Raw genomic sequence first — 17,821 nt, forward strand, 5'->3', positions numbered from 1 at the left:
TTTTAGTAAAGTCCAATTTGTCAACTACAGGCTTAATGAAGAATATGTGCACTCTATGACCAAAAATAACCATATGGTGCGCTTTCACTACACTTTTTAGAGAAAAAAAAATTAAACGTGACTTTTTCCGAGCCAGGTTGCTGCTGAAGAGGAACCTGGTTCCTTTTGTGGAAAAGAAATCCAGGTGTGCTGGAGCCGGTCAGCTCTGGGGCCGGGTCTGCAGGGGCTGCCCCGAACCTGGCCACTCCGGCTGCTGCTCCGGGGACCGCCGGGGGACCGGACAGGGAGAAGGGAGCCGGGCCGGGAGAGGGACAGGGGGAGCCGGGCCGGGAGAGGGACAGGGGGAGCCGGGAAGGGAGAGGGGGAGCCGGGACGGGAGAGGGACAGGGGGAGCCGGGACGGGAGAGGGACAGGGGGAGCCGGGCTCGGAGCGGAGGAGATGGATCGGGAGCAGAGGAGACGGATCGGGATCAGGGCAGCCGAGCAGCCCCAGGGGAGCCGGGCCGGCCCCGCCCGAGCCCCGCGGGAGCTGTTGGGGCGGGCGGTGCTGCCCCGGGCGGGGCGGGCCGGGCACATAAAGCGGACCCGGCGGGGCTGTGCCGGCGGGTCCGGCCGCAGAGATGCTGCGAGTGCGGTGCCTGCGCGGGGGCAGCCGCGGCGCCGAGGCGGCGCATTACATCGGCTCCAGGGTTGGTGCCGGGGATGGGGATGGGGCTGGGGCCGGGGATGGGGATGGGGATGGGGCCGGGGCTGGGGATGGGGCCGGGGATGTGGATGGGGCCGGGGATGGGGCCGGGGATGGGGCTGGGGATGGGGCTGGGGATGCTCCGCGGGGCGCGGCCCCTCCGCCGGGCCGGGATGGGATGGGATGGGCCGGGCCGGGATGGGATGGGATGGGATGGGATGGGATGGGATGGGATGGGATGGGACACGAGGGTGCGGGACGGCCGCGGGCTGAGGTTCGCCCTGTATTCCCTCGCCCCTGTCTGCCAGTGCTCCGTTCCGATCTCCTTACCCTTCTAAACTGAGCGTGTCTCAAAAGGCAAGAATTTCCTTCAAGCATCTGCCGCGCTGTGAATGGATCAGAACGGCTGTAACGAGCTCTGTTTCTGTTAATGCTCCAAATAACATCCATTGCTTTGGGATTAAAAGGCATTGGTGGGCTGAGCCATAGCTTTTTTGTCTTTTGTAAGAGCAGCATAATTTTCGATCTCATTTTTATTTTAAGCTCCGAGGAGCCCTTACAGGCTGGGTGCAGCGCAGTGCCCAGAGCACCCGGGCGGCGGCCGCCTCCCAGAACAGCCGCCCTGCCGAGGACAAGGCCACCAGCCCCGCCCCCGGGGACTGCCCTGTCTGCTCATACAATGAGTGGGACCCACTGGAGGAGGTCATTGTGGGAAGAGCTGAAAATGCTTGTGTCCCACCTTTTTCTGTGGAGGTTAAGGTAAAAAAATAGAAACTAACCTTAAATAGACAATGTGGAATTTATGTCTGAAATTTACTTAAGCTTTACAATGCTTATGGTGTTTATTCTTGAGAATTCTTTCAAGGTAGTTGTTTAAATCTATCCTTTTCAGGGCTTGAAATGGGCTATGTACAAGTAAATAGAATACTTGAAAACTTGAAAAATCTAAATCATGTTACAGCATAGCCACATTGGTGAGGGATGTGCTTTCTTCTCTGGACTTTCAATTGAATTAGCTGTTATAACAGAAGGCACCAGCAGAGACAACTTCTAATATCTGCAATCTACTCTAGGAATATGAGCCCCAGTGTTGTCAAAGTACACACACAAACTTTTGAGATAGTTGGTTGGACTGATTAAACTTTAATTTGGCTTGAAGATAAGTAGAGTTATTACTTGAAAAAAAGTGTTGCTTTCTACTTAATAGTCTGAGCAAGATTGAGTTCTGAACCTTCAGACCTGTCAGACAGCTCTGAAATAGTTTACTGAAACTCCTGTGTGCTGCAGTAAATATTTTGTGGAAATATGTAGTCCACTGGTTTTTCAGGATTTTTCTGTGCCTAAAACGACGTCATCAACCTAAACAAACCCGTGATTCTTTATTCTCTGGAATCTTGTATTTAAAACAGTAACACTCAAATATACTGGGATTGCTCCAGATTTTTGTGCTCTTCACCTGGACTTTAAAGTTGCTGGGTATGTGTGTTACCTGCATTTGTGGACATGCTCTTGGATCTTTCTCTTTCATTGTTACAGTACAGCACTACCTGCAGGGCAGCATGTAATCCATGGCTATCACAACAAAATGAGCTGGCACACAGCTTCTGCCCACGAGACCTTAGTAAAAAACTAAAGGATATCCTGACAAAGTTGACAAAAAAAAAAAAAAAAAAAAAAAAAAAAAAAAAAAAAAAAAAAAAAAAAAAAGAGATATTTTTTTATCTGACATTGAAAGAATGGCAAACAAAGATACCAAAAATATGTTTAAAGTGCTGGAAATGGTTGTTTAGGGGAAGTTTGAGATGTATAGAATAATTCCTTTAGCCCTTTTTATATTTCTATACATTTGTTTTTTAGAATCTGGGTTATGTCTTTCAGAGGTTCCAAAGATATCCTAGCAGCTTCAGAGAAGGAGGCGAATGAGGGTTAGCATTTCTAATATACAAGTGTGTGTATGTATATGCATTTATATAAGACTGACATAATGAATGTATAGAAAGAGTAAGGAAAAAAAGATCTAACATTTTACATTGTGACATTAAATGAGTCACATTAAATGACAAAATTCAGTTCCCAAACAGTGGACAGGGCTTGCTTTAGGATCATAAAAAATATTTGACATGCCTAACTTGCTGAAGTGACACATGCTATACAGGTTTTACTTCCTATTAAGCCATAACTACTCACATGAGGTCAAGAACTTCACTTTCTCTTACATGTGGTATCAAAAGCGCAGTGAGGAATTTCAAATACAGGATTACCTCTGCAATTCAAATACCTATGACTTAGAGTTAAAGTAAGATTTAAATATGCTTTATGTAATTTCCAAGTCCACAACAGGTAATGGGAACAGAGCCAGCTGAGATGTGGTCTCCTCTAATTTTCTCTGCTTTTACCTGGAATATTGCTGTAGAAACTGCAACAGTAACACCTGGAGGCTGTTGCTGAATAATCCAAGCAGTAGTCCAGTCCTATCCTGACATTATTACTTAATAATTAATAGATTAATGATTGTTTGAATCTTCATGAGGCCAAGAGGTGAGGTGTGTATGTGTGTATTGCTCCAGTATAACAGAGTAGCCGTAATTCCCTTTCCCTGCCCCTGTAAGCAGCAAAATGAGAGTTGATGGTATCACATGCTGTCTGCTGAGTGCGTGAGGGTCACTGATTATAAAAACTGCAGTTTAAACATAATGAATTCTACACTTCTAAGGAAAATTGGAAGCTTTGGACCTGAGACATACTAAAAAATGTATCTAAAATTGTAGCAGTTTGATAGAAACTTGTGTTGAGATTGTGTTTTAAGACTGTATGTGCTTTTATTTACTAAATATTTAAATGTAGGAAGTATAGCTGCATTCAGCAGTCTCTACTTTGAGACAAGGGTTTGGTAAACTCGAGTGTTTTTGCTGTGATGTGGGAATGATGTGCTTGGCATTAGAAGGAGGAAGGAAGGAATTGAATAGGGAGCCCTGCACCTCTGATGAATATTAATGAGCTGACACTTTCTTGCATATCCTTTTCAGAGCTTGAAAGGGGCTATGTAGAAGTAAATACAATACTTGAAAACTTGAAAAATCTAAACATTAATTAGAAAGGTGCCCTTTTTTGAATCAGAACTTCAGTGAAGAATCCCACAACTGAGATGTTTTCTTCTGAAGCAGTTAAGAGTCAAGCGGTTGAACTTTACAGCTTTGTATTCTGCAATGCTCTTCAGTGTGTTTTGTGAATAATAATGCATTTTGGGTTAGGAGAATTATTAGCATAGATCCTTATATCTTGAGTGAGAAGATGAGAGTATGTACACGTGTTTACTACTGAATTAGGCAAAAAGAATTTTGATCTGAATTTAAGTTTTAATATCTTAAATTTGGTAACTGTCTTTGCTAGGTTAAAGGTACATCTTGATAATGTTAATTATTTTCCACACCAAATGTTTAAATAAATAGCAACAATAAGGAACAATACTGCTGTTTCTTAAAGACAACCTTTCCTTACAGAACACTCTTAAATTTCTTTCTGAAAAACAAAGAGTTTGTTTTAAATGTTGTATTTTCTATGTCCTATCCATGATCCTTTTTGAACATTCTGAACTGACTTTGGTATGTCTATGACCAAAGGGGCCTGAAATGCCAACCCTGATTTGCTCTGAAATACGTGTCCCAGCCATACATCCTTTTCCCAGTTATTCAGAAGGCAGGGAACATGAGTAATGTCACAGTGTTAACCTTTATTCTGTTGTAACTTTAAGATTACACCATCCCATTAGTGTAACACAAGTGTGGTTCCTCAGGCTTGAAAAAAAAGCAATACTAGAGGAGCTGGTGGAGAGATGAGCTGCACCTCTCAGGGACTGATGATATTCACATACACCATGGCTGGTTCTGAAAATAACCAGCTTCAATCCACAGGATGAATTTATCTCATTAGCAGAACATGTTTCCATAGGAATGCAAAGCACTTCATGTGATCTGCATGTGACTTCTGATCAGCTGGCAAGTTTGAGGTGGTCAAATTACCCAAGGCATTACTTACATAAAAAAGAAAAAAATTCCCTCAGGAAGGATGGGAAGAAGTTTCAGTACTGGAGGAGCAGGATGGCCATGCTGAGGCTCTCTATGTAAATGTTAAGGCTGAATTTTCTTTATTCTCTCTTACCTCTATAGCATGAGGCAAATATCCAGAAATAGCAGAGGATAGAGTGAATAGGCTGGATTGTTAAAGGGGATCAGGCTTGCCTTCAGATCAATGGCCTTGCCTGCCTGGGGCTCAGTGGCAGCACAAAGGAACATCATGGCTCTGATTTTGGTGAGAACATTGTGTTCTGGGAGGAAGTCGGGACTGCAGTGTCAGGAGACAACCTCATGTTTGGAAGGGCAGGTTCTTCTGCATCCCCTTGTGTCCCTCCAACTTGCTGACCTGTTCTGACCCCTTCTGCTGTCATTCCAGAAGGTCTCCATATGCACTTGCATCTCAGCTAACACTGACATGACAGAGGAACATCAAATACATCAAACTGAAGCAGCATCATTTGTTGTTTTGATTATATATCTGTTTTTTCTCACCCATGAGAACTGAGACATTATTTTGAATTTGGTTTTAATTGAAGAAGGCTATCACAGCATTTCAGCAGAAGATTTAGGTCTGTAAATGTTGAACATGTTTTAATCCAGCCTTGGCAGGTGAATTCAGCATCTTTTTCCTCTTCTAGACTCATGCTGCACCTGAAGTATGGCCCCTTCTGGCCAACAAGGGATGTACTTGGGATGGCTTTAGAATTTCTGATGTCACCATTGTGACATTACTGAAGTGAGGTTGTAAGAAGGTGACTACAGATGTGTGCATTTTGCAGATGAGCTCAAGGTTGTTTTAATTTAAAAACATGTCTGATAGCCTTATTAAATAGCAGAGTCTACAGTGTTTGCCATGTTTGGTGTGTTTGCACAAGTGTTCTGTAATAGGCACCAAATGGCCACATGGCAACACTCAATACTTACTGAAGTGTAATGTAGTCAAAATACTGCAGGAATCAGATAAAAGGCACAGTCCAACATATTAGGATCAAGAACAAGAAATTTAAAGTTAAGAATTGCATCTTATGCCTCTATTTCACTCCAAAATAACTGGTGATTGTTCTTTGTCACTTCATGTTCTTTTGTTTTAGGCAAACACGTATGAAAAATATTGGGGATTTTACCAGAAATTTGGAGGCCAGAGTTTCCCCAAAGACCATGTAAAAAAAGCTATTGCTGAAATTGAAGAGATGTGCAATATTTTGAAGGGAGAAGGTGTTATTGTCAAGAGGCCTGATCCAATTGACTGGTCTGTGAAGTATAAAACACCTGATTTTGAGTCTACAGGTAAATGGTTTTCCATTATTGAAGGTCTTGTCTGTTTAGCTCTTGTCTGAGACATTTTGAATGTCATCTAGTCTACCTTCCAGCTAGGAGCAGGATTATCACCAGCACTATGTGAGGTCAGTGATTGTTTTCTGTGGCTAAGACTTGGAAGATCTCCAGGGATGGAGATTCTGCCACCTGATTTACTGAGCAGCTTCAGTGCTGGGTGAATTTCCTGATGAAAGACCTTTTCCTGATACCCAACCTGAACTTCCCACACCAGCATCTCTTGCCAATTCCCTCTCTATGTTGTCACTGCCACTGCCAGGTAGTGCTAATCTGTCATGACCCTCAAAGTGGCTGTAGAATATTTCTGCTTTGTCCCCTACTTGCCACATGAAAGTCAAGTGCTCTGAGTCCCTCTGACCCTCTTGATAGCTCTTTGTTGGATCCTGGAACTGGATCCATGTTAAACTATGGAAGACAAAACACTTGGAGGCAACACTTTACCAGGAAGATCCTCACAAGTGTCCAGGGAATTTGAATCTCCCTTTACTTACACACATTTCTCCATGTATGGATTTGGTTATCTGCAGTGAGAGCACACTGGCTCACCAGCTTTGCATCAAGTGGAGTCCCCAGGCTTCTTTCATGTAGAACATGTTGTTAATTTTTTCTAGTGGAATTCAAATTCATTAAGGAACAGAAAATGTTAAGGAAAAGTCCAATGGGACTACTTTCTGCAAAGTTCTGTGTTCCATCAAATTCCTCTTCTGTGCTAATACTTTTTTAAAAGGATAGTATATAAAGAAATAGTGTTCACTTGGAAATTTGTTGCCCATCACCACTTTGAAAAGTCATCTGGGTAGTGCATAAGCCTTGATCTAGTTAATTTTCATCAGCCAAATTATGAAGTGGAGGTTTGATGGTGGATGGCTTCCATCTAGCTGTGAATCTGTTATGAGTGAGACTTCGTAGCAAAAGATCCATGTATTTTGAATGAAAAATATTACTTTGAAAAATTACTAAAGAATGTAGGGACCTGATATTATGTGCTGGCTTCCTCACATTGCTAAGAATTATTTTTGCCATTATTTTGGATAGAAATAATGGTAGAAAAAAGGGAAAAGTGCCTGAGCTGAAAGAGCTGAGAAAGGCATATTTGTCTCATTAATGGCCACTTTGCTTTCAGGTATGTATGCTGCCATGCCAAGAGACATCCTGTTAGTGGTGGGAAATGAAATTATTGAAGCACCTATGGCTTGGCGTGCTCGGTTCTTTGAGTACAGGGCATATAGACGACTAATCAAAGATTATTTCAACAGTGGTGCTAAGTGGACAACTGCCCCAAAACCCACCATGGCAGATGAACTCTATGATCAGGTACTGCTCTAATTTTCCTTCAGATCTTCAGTTCTCATTATACAGAATTTTGTTGGTAGTTTCAACTTGATTTTTAGGATTCACAAAATTGTGAGGGGAATGGCACAAAACAACTCTGGAGACTTGGGGTTTTTTTTCTAGTGTATGCAAACATGCTGCAGCCTTTCCAGCTGAAACTCAGTGTGTGCAGTAAGAGAACAAGGAACAGGAAGTTGTGTCTATTGAATTCCTCTGCTTTGAATTGTTTTGGTTACTGGCTGTAACTGAGCATTACTAAAGAGGAAGGAATGCTAGAAAAACATCACGGAGATTACTTTCAAGAATAAAGATTCCCTGAGAATGTCTATATGTCCTGAGTGCATTAAGAAAGTGGGAAAGAATATATATTTTGTCACAGAAAACACCTCAACTCATAATCCTTATTTTGCGTCATGATTGATATTTTGAAAATTACATACAAGAAATAGAGAATGATCTAAACTGTATTTACTTTCCAAATATTATAGCGAATACTTTCCCCATTTTTTTCCTAATAATTTTGACTTGGACAATTTTGGTATTTCCTATAAGCCCCCAAATGCATCAGAACCTTACAATAAATGCAGTAAACTAATTGTGAAATGCTTGCAGCTTCATGAGAACAGTGTCATCAATGATACAAAGGAGACTTTGTTAAATAAAATTACCTTAGAGTCACCTTCAGAATTAGAAAACTTCTAGAGCCTGTACCTACTTACCTGGTATTTTTAATTTGTGCTGGATTTTTAAATATCATTTGTTCTTAATGGCCTTGTTTAATTTTAAAATTATTTATAATAATAAAGATCTATCTTCTAGCTTTAAGTTCTGCTCCATTCTAAAATGTGGAAAAATAAGGAGTAATGGAAATAGCTTCCATTCCAGTATTTCTGTCACTGTGCAGTGATTTCTGGACTGGTATTAAACTCCACTGGTAATGAATACTTTTGATCATGAAGTCAGAATATTATCCACACAGTGGTTCTGAAGAGCAATTAATTTCTTGATAAAACTCTTGTCTCTTATCTCATGGCCTATTCTTGAATGTGCTTAAAGGCTTTCACTTTTATGTCCACATTTAGATTTTCTTTTCTATTCTAATCAGAAGTAACCAAAACCACCTCCAAGGAACACAGTAGCTATGAATATTAACATATTTTCCTAATTTCAAATTACTCTCCACTAGCAAATTATTTGAGAACTTTCTTTTAACATCTCCAACCTAAAGTTGCTCTCTTTTCTACAACTAGAATTATCCAATCCACTCTGTTGAAGACAGGCATAAACTGGCTGCTCAGGGAAAATTTGTAACTACAGAATTTGAGCCATGCTTTGATGCTGCTGACTTCATTAGAGCTGGAAGAGATATCTTTGTTCAAAGGAGCCAGGTAAACAAAGCTTTCTTTCAACAGTTTTGGTCATCTCTCTTAATGACTGGTATTTTGTCTTTTAAAATTCCTGAGCAGCATTAAAACAAGAGAGTTGGCAAAAGAAATTCCTCTTCATAGAATGTTTGATGCACAGGGTAAGATTGCCTTCCAGGTAAGGGGTTAGCTAAAGGCACAATATTCTCTATTATATTGGCTTTAAATATTTAATGAAATAAAACCTTAGACAAACTAAGCTTGGATGCAGTTTATATTCTAGCCTAGTAAAGCTTAATTTGTCCTGTTTTTCAGGTTACAAACTACATGGGTATTGAATGGATGAGACGACACCTTGCACCAGACTATAGAGTGCACATAATATCCTTTAAGGATCCCAACCCTATGCACATTGATGCCACTTTTAATATCATTGGGCCTGGTCTTGTGCTCTCTAACCCAGACCGCCCCTGCCACCAGGTGAGAGTGTTACAAGGGTGGGAAAGTGTTTTGTGTTTAACAACCACTCAGCTGGGCTCGTTCCCTGCTGGGTAATTACTGTTCCACACATTCCACTGTGGGTTGCTTCCTAGGTCCATAGGTTAAATATGATGGAACTAATCTAATTTTTAATAATGTATCAAAGCAAGCACCTGGGATATACTACTTCTCTGAACACTTCCACTGCTTAAATACTTTAATAGCATCTGAAGAGAAATCGAAAGGCTTCGTCTGCACAGATGAAAAATCTCCCTTTTTAGTCCTATTTTGGAAGCCTCTCCTTTGGTATTAATTGACCCAATGGCTGGAAGCTGATTGCTGCTCAGGCATTCAGCTTTGAATACCTTCTGAAGAGTAGGGAAGAGGAGAGATGTATAAAACCTGCTACTACATTGAGAAAAAGCTAATACTGCTGAGCAGCACAATGAGATCAGAAAGCTTTCCAGAGAGTGAGAGCTCATCTCTGTTACAGTCATGTTCCCTGCACTGCAGTGCTTGGGGATTTTGTGAGGATCCCTGTGACTTCAGGAGCTGTACAGCCACAGGGAATAGCTGAGCTGACACTGAATCAGAGGGACAGAGCTGAGTGCTGCACATTCTGTGCAGAGCACAGCTCCTAAAAGCAGCATCAGTCTCTTCTTGGCAAGTAGTTTCAATGCAAATGGTCTAATTGAATTACAACCCCCTTTAGCATCCATTCTCAGAACATAACTTAAAAACAATCTTATTTTTTCCTCCCTTTTTCTGTTCCACGGTTTTTCATAATGTAACTTGGAAGAGGACCTTCTTCTTGGTCTCCTTGTATTAAACCCATATTCTGATACTATTTTTTCAGGGAAAACTGCTGTCTGTGTAGATAGAAAAGATAAATGCAGCTTGCTTTCATAAAAACTGGTTTGGCAGTTCTGGATGACCGGGGAGTGGTGTGTGTGAATGGTGCGGATGAAAGGGGGCTTTTCTTGAATGGTGCCGATGAAAGGGAGTTTTCTTTAAAATCCTGGCAGGCCGGGCTGGTTATTAAGTGCTCGGGATTGGAGCTCCCCCTCGTGGAGCTGGAACACTCGCCAATACTCTTCCAGCTATTCAGACAATGAAGATGAAAAGTCAATTCTCTTTCGTCAAATTGTCCTCTTAATTTTAACTTAATTGTGTAAATATTAGAGACATAAATTATTCCTTGGGATGGCCTTACATTGTTCCCTTTGTTAAATGAACTGCATAATGATTTTCTTATAAAGTGGGAAGGAAATGTGATTTTGTGTTATTTCTGATGGGTTTGTTTTTAGAAACAGCAGTGTAACTCATATTAATGGCTTTTATAATCATATGGGAAGAAACAAAACAAAAAGGTAAATTGAATATGTTTTGGTTGTTACCAATACATTTACTTAACAAGCTCCAAACTGCAAAAAACTTTTGTCTTTAACATATCTAGCATATATAAAACCAATAGAAATAAGTGTTATTGGTATGCAAAATCCAAAAAGACTTTTAAAAATGGTTGCATGAAAGCCAGGTTTGTACATGAAGCCTGAATGGGGGCCAGAATAGTGAACTGAGGGCAGGGGATGTCATGTACATTGGAATATCCTGGAAAAATCTGGCATAGGTTGGAGGACATAATGTGATACTCCAAGAACCCTCTTGAGAATATCTTTAAATTCCAGATTGAGCTCTTCAAGAAAGCTGGCTGGACAGTGATTCAACCTCCAGTGCCACTCATCCCAGATGGTATAGTCACCTTTCCTTTTCTAAGGATTCCAAGAGTGCCCTTAAGGGTATAATATGGAGTAACATTGGTGCAGTATGAGGTTTATTCTCCTGTTTTAGATCACCCACTGTGGATGTCTTCTAAGTGGCTCTCCATGAATGTCCTGATGCTGGATGAGAAACGTGTGATGGTGGATGCCAATGAGACATCGATCCAGAAGATGTTTGAAAAGCTGGGTATGTCCTAACACACTTCTACATACATGTAAAAGAAAATTATTGTACTACCAGCCAGGGTAAATGGAGCTTTCACTTAAAGCAGTCAAAACAGCCAGCACTGGAAAAAGTACTCCAGCTGGATTAGTGAGTAAGAATAATTCAGTGATTTTTCTGCTGAATACTTCAGTCATAGAAATAAGGTCTTCTTTTGCCCCCTACAGCTTGCAGCATATAAAAGTATGAGTAGCAACTAAAGTTATTGCTAGGATGCCTCTGAATGAGCTTTTTTAATGTTAACTGTCCAGTTTGAGGTCAACATCTGTCTTGCAGAGGTTGAGTGCACCTATTGCTGAATGATATAGAGCTGGGAATCTATCATTGCTAAAATGCTTTCAGATTTTTCTAGTTGCAAACTCATTGTAGTTTAAAATGTTGTCAAATTAAGACCACTTAACCCAGATATTTCTGCTCATTTATGGAGAACCTCAGTCCCGTGGGATGTAACTTCATGATAGTGTGGAATCCATTCAGATATGCAGTGACAGAACTGTATTTGAACATAAAATATGGAAGTCTTATTATGCACAGCTGCTCAGTCTTGGGTTGTTTTATTGCATGACCAAAGAGTTGAAGATTTAAAAATATTTGAAAGTACTTAAAGAATGAGGCTATTAATGCTAATCATGGTTTATCTTTCACCCTCGAACTTCACAGTCATGTAAGTTCTAAATAAACTCAGTCAGAAAGTTTGCAGAACTGAGATGGATCTACTGGGAACAAAACTATTGCTGACCTAGGAGAGATTCTACTGAGCTGCTCCTGAAGGTGCTGAGAAGCAAAAAGGCAAACTCTGTATCACAGAAGTTGTCTGATCCTTCTGTTAGGACTTTGTATAAGCTAAGCCACAGCTGAAACATCCATCAGAGCTGAAAAGAAGGGATAGAAAGCTTAACCTAGGTAAAGAGCCTCTTTTCCCTTTCAGAGAAAGAAGGAGTCAGAGCTATCTACCTTGAATGCTTCTTTTCTTGAGAGGCACTTAAAAGAGCACATTCAGTGTCTGAATCATAAATGCTCACACATATTTATGAAAACATGTCTTGATTATATATTGTAGCAGAATTTCAGCTAATTCTTCACATACTGCAAAACCTGAATTTATGTTTAGTGTTGGCACGTCATAACACATCAGACACTGGCTGTGCTCCAGGCACTGGGTATTCCTGAGGGTGTCACCAGAATAAACAAGCCAGCTATGTTCCTAGATTGTTCTCTACCTAAAATTTGGGAAAACAAATTCTTAGCAAACTAGTAGGAAATACCTTCCACATTTACATCTAGCTGTATGATCTGATGAAGTATCATCTAATGTTCTGATCAGAGCTCGCCATGTGAGGCTGAGAGTCTAATTTTAAAGTGTGCCTTGTGTATTTCTTCCAGGCATTTCTACAATTAAAGTGAACATTCGCCACGCCAATTCTCTGGGGGGTGGCTTCCACTGCTGGACGTGTGACATCCGCCGCCGGGGCACCCTGCAGTCCTACTTTGACTAGCAGTGAGCCCAAGAGCTCAGGGAGCCCAGTAGCAATGGTTCAGCTTCTAAAATAGGCATAGGAAATGAGCAAATCACTGTCACTCTTGTTAAAATGACTGCATGAGCTCTAGTGCTTGGTAAGTGGTGTCCTCATAATGGTCTGGGTAATGTTTTATTCTTAAATACCCTTCACTTTCTGTAGGATAATCGAAACTGCTTCCATCAGCAATACAAGTTTTCTGGCTGCCTTTTTGAAAGACATCCTTCATCTATGAAGCCTTTTCACATTGGCTTTGAATGTAAAACTTGACAAGACAGCTAAAAGGTCTTGCTAGAATAGCTTGGCCACTAATACTGGATATCTACCTCTGTCTAGTTACCTTATCAAATAGGCAGCTTGAAATGTGAAACTTGAGTAAACTTTTCTTATTCCTTTTAACCACTTTGTTTTAATACATTCATGTCTAATGAAGTTGAAATAGATGCAACTGTATAGATCTCTTGGGGAACCAAGTAATTTTATCGTGTTTTTCAGGTCTAGCCATACAGATATTTACAGAGAATTTTCAGTACAGTCTAACTTTTAAGACATGTTCACTTACTTGCCGTGTTCTTCTACATTTTCTTCTGATGCATGTCATGCACCTGAGTACTTTTTTATATTGCTTTTTGTATTGCTGAAATTGGGTTTTATTTAACTTTTAAGTGTAAAAAGGATAGCTAATATTCTGCTTGTACAGGTTTCACTCTGAATTGTTTACATAACTTAAAAAAAGGCACAAAAGAAAAACAATAACTCCTCCCCAACCTTCTGACATCTTACAACCCAGACTTCCTTCAGCTGTAGCAGATACAGAAATATGTATCAAACATGCCTGATGCTATGGAGGAATTTGAGTTTTGATTCCTGAATATGTACTTTTTATGCTAATAAAGTTTTTTGCATTCTCAATTTGTTGCCCTTCTGTTAATGTGTAAGTATGAAATGTCTGGATGGAGACAAAATACACATGGAATTTTTTTCCCCTGTAAAACAGGTAACATCTTAAACTCTTGTATAATGCAGAAAACTTTGTAGTTTGTTATTCATATACCATGTTTCTACTTCTATTTTTCATAGAAGTATGGCTGATGGGGGAAAGTACCACTGATATATCTTGCTACACTGTGGAGGAATCTACTATTAGAATGCAGTGTATCCTGGCAGGAAAGATGTCAGGCACATACAAGCTCTATGGCCATACTTTAGAGCTGGGCAGGGTTAAACATATCAACAATCTAGAATGCTTTGACATATGCATAATAGAAAAGATAATTAGACAGCTGCCAGCACTTAGCAAGGTAGAAATGGTGTCAATTTTCTCTTTAAAATCAAAGCTTTATAGACAACGGAAATTTGTCTGAGTCTTCCTCTAACCCAGCTTTGTTTTCCACTACAGGCACTGGAGCTGGGCAGCTGCATTAGGGCAGCATACACAGCAGGTCATCTTTCCCACTGCTCTGCATGCTGCAGTGTGCAGTGCTAAAATATCTGTGTGTCTGTGCTTGGCATAAGATACCACCAGCTATGGCTGAAACCACTAGAAAATGGACAAATGTGGATTAATAACAGCCATGTGCACCCTGGATGCACCTCCAGGATTGAGGAGACTATATTTTCATGTCATGTTATACATGACACTCTGGCTTTGTAAACATTTAAGTGTTTTCCTTTTATTTTATTTTTTTTAAATCCCTAATTAAATGCCTTTTTTTAATCTTAAACTGTGCACACAGTAGCAAGTCTTTCAGCTTGAACACCAGCATTATGTTTCTGAAGTTGCTTGGGGTTTTTTTTCTACCAGTAATACAAGTTTTTTCAGCTAATCCATGGATCCCTTGACTGGTTTGGGAACAGACTTGTCTCTTAAGTCATCTTTCATTCAACATGAAAGGCAGAAAAGTTGTTCCATTTGAGCAGAAGCTTCCTGTTCAATATCAGCAGTAGTGTCAGAATACAGACTGTAGGCACTTAATAGCAGGAATGCACTGAACTGAGGAAGTTACTACCATAATTTTAGGACAGAGCATGATCTGGTGCTGTGAATATTTTGGGGACTTTCTCAGACCTGACTCTTTCACTGACCATGAAGCAGTCAATCAGCCAGTCCATTTCCAGGTTAAGTTGCAAGAGAACTACACTTGGGTACTCCATGAGGTGCAGTGAGGGCTAAACAGCGAATGCCTGGGACCTGCTCCAGCCTACAAAAACAAGGACCATCTAGGAACAATGTGGGATTCTCTCTAAGTCTTCTGCAGCACAAGACCAGGGAGGACAAAGTTTGTATCTCCCCTGAACAGTTATATTTTCCCCCACTGCAGAGAGCCATTTAGTCACAGGTATGTTTACAAATGTCCCTTGGTGGATGTGCATGTCTGAATTGCCAAATGCAAAACCTGCCCTGTCTTACAGTCTCTTCTGTGCTATGTTAGTTGGAGATACAATTATGCAGCTAGAGGAGAGAATTTATGAACAGGAATGCAATAATAAAAAAAATTCAAAGGTAAATTTTAAAACTCCAAGGGGTTTTCTTTACAGTGGAATAACTTTTAAATGCTGATAAGAGGCAACATTTTCCCCAGTAACCTGTTCAAGAGGGACTAATACAGAGACAGCAAAACCTTTAGAGGAATGATGAAGGGAACATGATATGTAATAGTGTTATAGTGGATGCCACCACATAATAGTAATACGTATAATCTTCCAAGTTATTTTTATTCTTGCATAAAGGGAGGTCAGCCTGTGTCACAGCTGGTTTTGGTTAGACAAAAACCTGGAAATGGGAGTCTGCAGTGAGAAGCAGACCTGGTTTCTGCTCTGATATTGAATTACAAGCAATTTTATGAAGCCAAATTACATGTGGGCAACAGGATCCTACTGGCCACAGGAAGCAGGCATGATGGTGTTTGACCACCTCTGTTCCAGACTGCAATTTATATGTAAATAAAGGAAATTGAATGGGGACTGGACTTGAATTCTCCATAATTAATTTCCACTGGCTGTGCAGGCCTCAAATACTTGCGTCAGAGAAGGTCAGCTTCAGCTTTCAGAACAGAGAGTCTAAAGCTGCTGTTAAGAGCTGTAAGGACAGATGATAAATCAGTTGGCCAATTCCCAAAGAGGTTTTCAGGGTGGGCTCAATTAGCTGACCACTCTCTGGGCAGGGGTCCTGGGGAGCTGGGATTTTCCTCCCGTTTTCCTGCTGAAACTTGGCTCCAGTAAACTTGCTGCTTATGACAAGGCATGTGTACTCACATAGATGCCTGTGATAAAGGCTCTTCATGTCTGCTTTTTAGATAAGATACAGTCCTTGAAGTACCAGCACCAAGCTAGAGAGGATGTGGGAAGAAGGTAAAGTCTCTGAGGCAGGAATAAGCTCCTGTTTATAGGTGGAGTTCATGGCTGGGAAGGCTGAGGGCCAATGTGAGACAAACTGCAGGAAGGGAGGGGGGTGTTTGCTCTACTTAGTGGGCAAAAGGGAAAAAATGTGGGTTTTTTGTGGTCAGTTTCTTTGAGCTATGTCTGTCCTAGCAGAAATTGGTTGATTCTTGCTTCAGTGTTTTCTGAGTGTGTCTGCTGTCCAGTTTAAAATACTCCCTTTTGGCTCCACTACTTGCCACCTGTATGATTAAAAACCCAAACTGGAAAGCCTGGTGGACAGTTCTGCAACTGCTGTTAATACCTAACAAGGGTAGGATGATGTCTGCTCACTTCCATTTAAAATTAGTCTTGGTTTTTAGGTCAGAAATTAGGGCCATTGCAGATTTTTTCTTCTGGTGTTATGAAGTGCAGGTGGAAATTTGAGTGTTGGATCCATGCATATTTCTGGTAATTAAAGAAGCTTCTAGAGTTATTTCCCTGTTTCAGTGTTCCAGACTATCTGAAGCATTTTATTCTTGCTAGGGAGCAACCCAGTGTGTTTAGCTGTACTGAAACTGTCAGGATACCCCTCCTTAAATGCCTCCAGCATTTATCACTTCCCAAGAGGGTCTGTTTCTGCTTTCCTTCTGTTAGAGCATTCTCTGAGCTTAATTAAGCAGGCAGGAAATAGCTTTATGATAATGAATGATGTCCCAAGTTAGCGGTTCATTCATTAGTTTATAGCAAATTGTCACAAGTTATGACTTAATGAAGTCAAATACATGAATGAGAAACACAACCTTCCAAAGAGTTTTTTACTGCTATGCTATTTTCATAAGATTGGGAGTGTAATGAATTGTGCAGCCCCTCAAAAAATGAGTCACCAAACTCCAAGGCATGCTCTGTAACAGTTTACACCCTCTCTCTGCTCACTCTCAAATGGCAAGGATGAGGGAGAAACTCTTTGTCTGAGACCCAGATTCCAACATGAGGGTGATTCCAGCTGGCAGAGACTGAGGTACTCCCTCAGGTATGTTAATCTATCTGTTATCTACAGGGATGATACTTAAAGGACCTGATAGACTTAACTATGCTTCTTCAGGAAGAAAAAAAGTATAGAAATACTGGTTTGTAGTTTTGTGTCGGTATCTCACTGGTGTTATTTCCCAAGATGTAATATACCTGTCCTACTGCATCAGAGGAATTTTTGTTTTTAGCATTCCAGTACTTCCCTTTAGGGAGTTTTGGATGTTCATCTGTTTGGGGTATTGGACAATGTGATTAAAACTGTGGTCTTGTCCCATGTGAGGCACTTAGAGAGAGGCATGTTGTGAATATTGCAGGTAATGGGATGAAGGTGGAGTTGTTAACAGGTTTGGATAGATGTGTCTCTGTGTAGCACTTAAGGCAACCTAATTCCTCCTGGCTTTCCCTACAGCTGCAGGGAACGAGGTGGAGAAAGAGTGGTGGTCACTGTGGCTTTGTTGCCTTGCAGCTGCTCCATGACTTTAGGAGAGCATTAACTGTTGTTGTGAAGTCATGCTTAACATCATATTCTCAAGTAGAGTACCTTGCCCACTCTGTTTTACATACTCAATCTTGCCTTCATCTTTTTATGTTCACCACTGTGGCAGATGAGTATTTAGCTCATTCATGGACTTAGACTTCTGT

General features: G+C 40.8%; 1 protein-coding gene across 1 annotated transcript; it reads left to right on the top strand.

The window, feature by feature from the left end:
- The first annotated feature begins 607 nt into the window (after positions 1–607).
- Positions 608–13,702, top strand: GATM (glycine amidinotransferase). The gene is made up of 9 exons (XM_083871253.1): positions 608–689; positions 1,229–1,444; positions 5,850–6,045; positions 7,217–7,407; positions 8,676–8,813; positions 9,105–9,269; positions 10,958–11,021; positions 11,121–11,237; positions 12,657–13,702. The coding sequence occupies exons 1-9, from the start codon at positions 621–623 to the stop codon at positions 12,767–12,769; spliced, it is 1,269 nt and encodes a 422-aa protein (XP_083727379.1). The 5' UTR covers positions 608–620; the 3' UTR covers positions 12,770–13,702.
- Positions 13,703–17,821: the final 4,119 nt, after the last annotated feature.

The sequence above is a fragment of the Zosterops lateralis genome (genome assembly GCF_965231275.1).
Source record: "Zosterops lateralis genome assembly, chromosome: 13".
NCBI classification, from domain to species: domain Eukaryota; kingdom Metazoa; phylum Chordata; class Aves; order Passeriformes; family Zosteropidae; genus Zosterops; species Zosterops lateralis.

Excerpts from the sequence above, each read along its gene's own strand:
- GATM (XM_083871253.1), top strand. The coding sequence starts at position 621 with ATGCTGCGAGTGCGGTGCCTGCGCGGGGGCAGCCGCGGCGCCGAGGCG. Across the intron at positions 690-1,228 it reads CGCATTACATCGGCTCCAGG|CTCCGAGGAGCCCTTACAGG; the intron begins GTTGGTGCCGGG and ends TTTTATTTTAAG. Across the intron at positions 1,445-5,849 it reads CTTTTTCTGTGGAGGTTAAG|GCAAACACGTATGAAAAATA; the intron begins GTAAAAAAATAG and ends CTTTTGTTTTAG.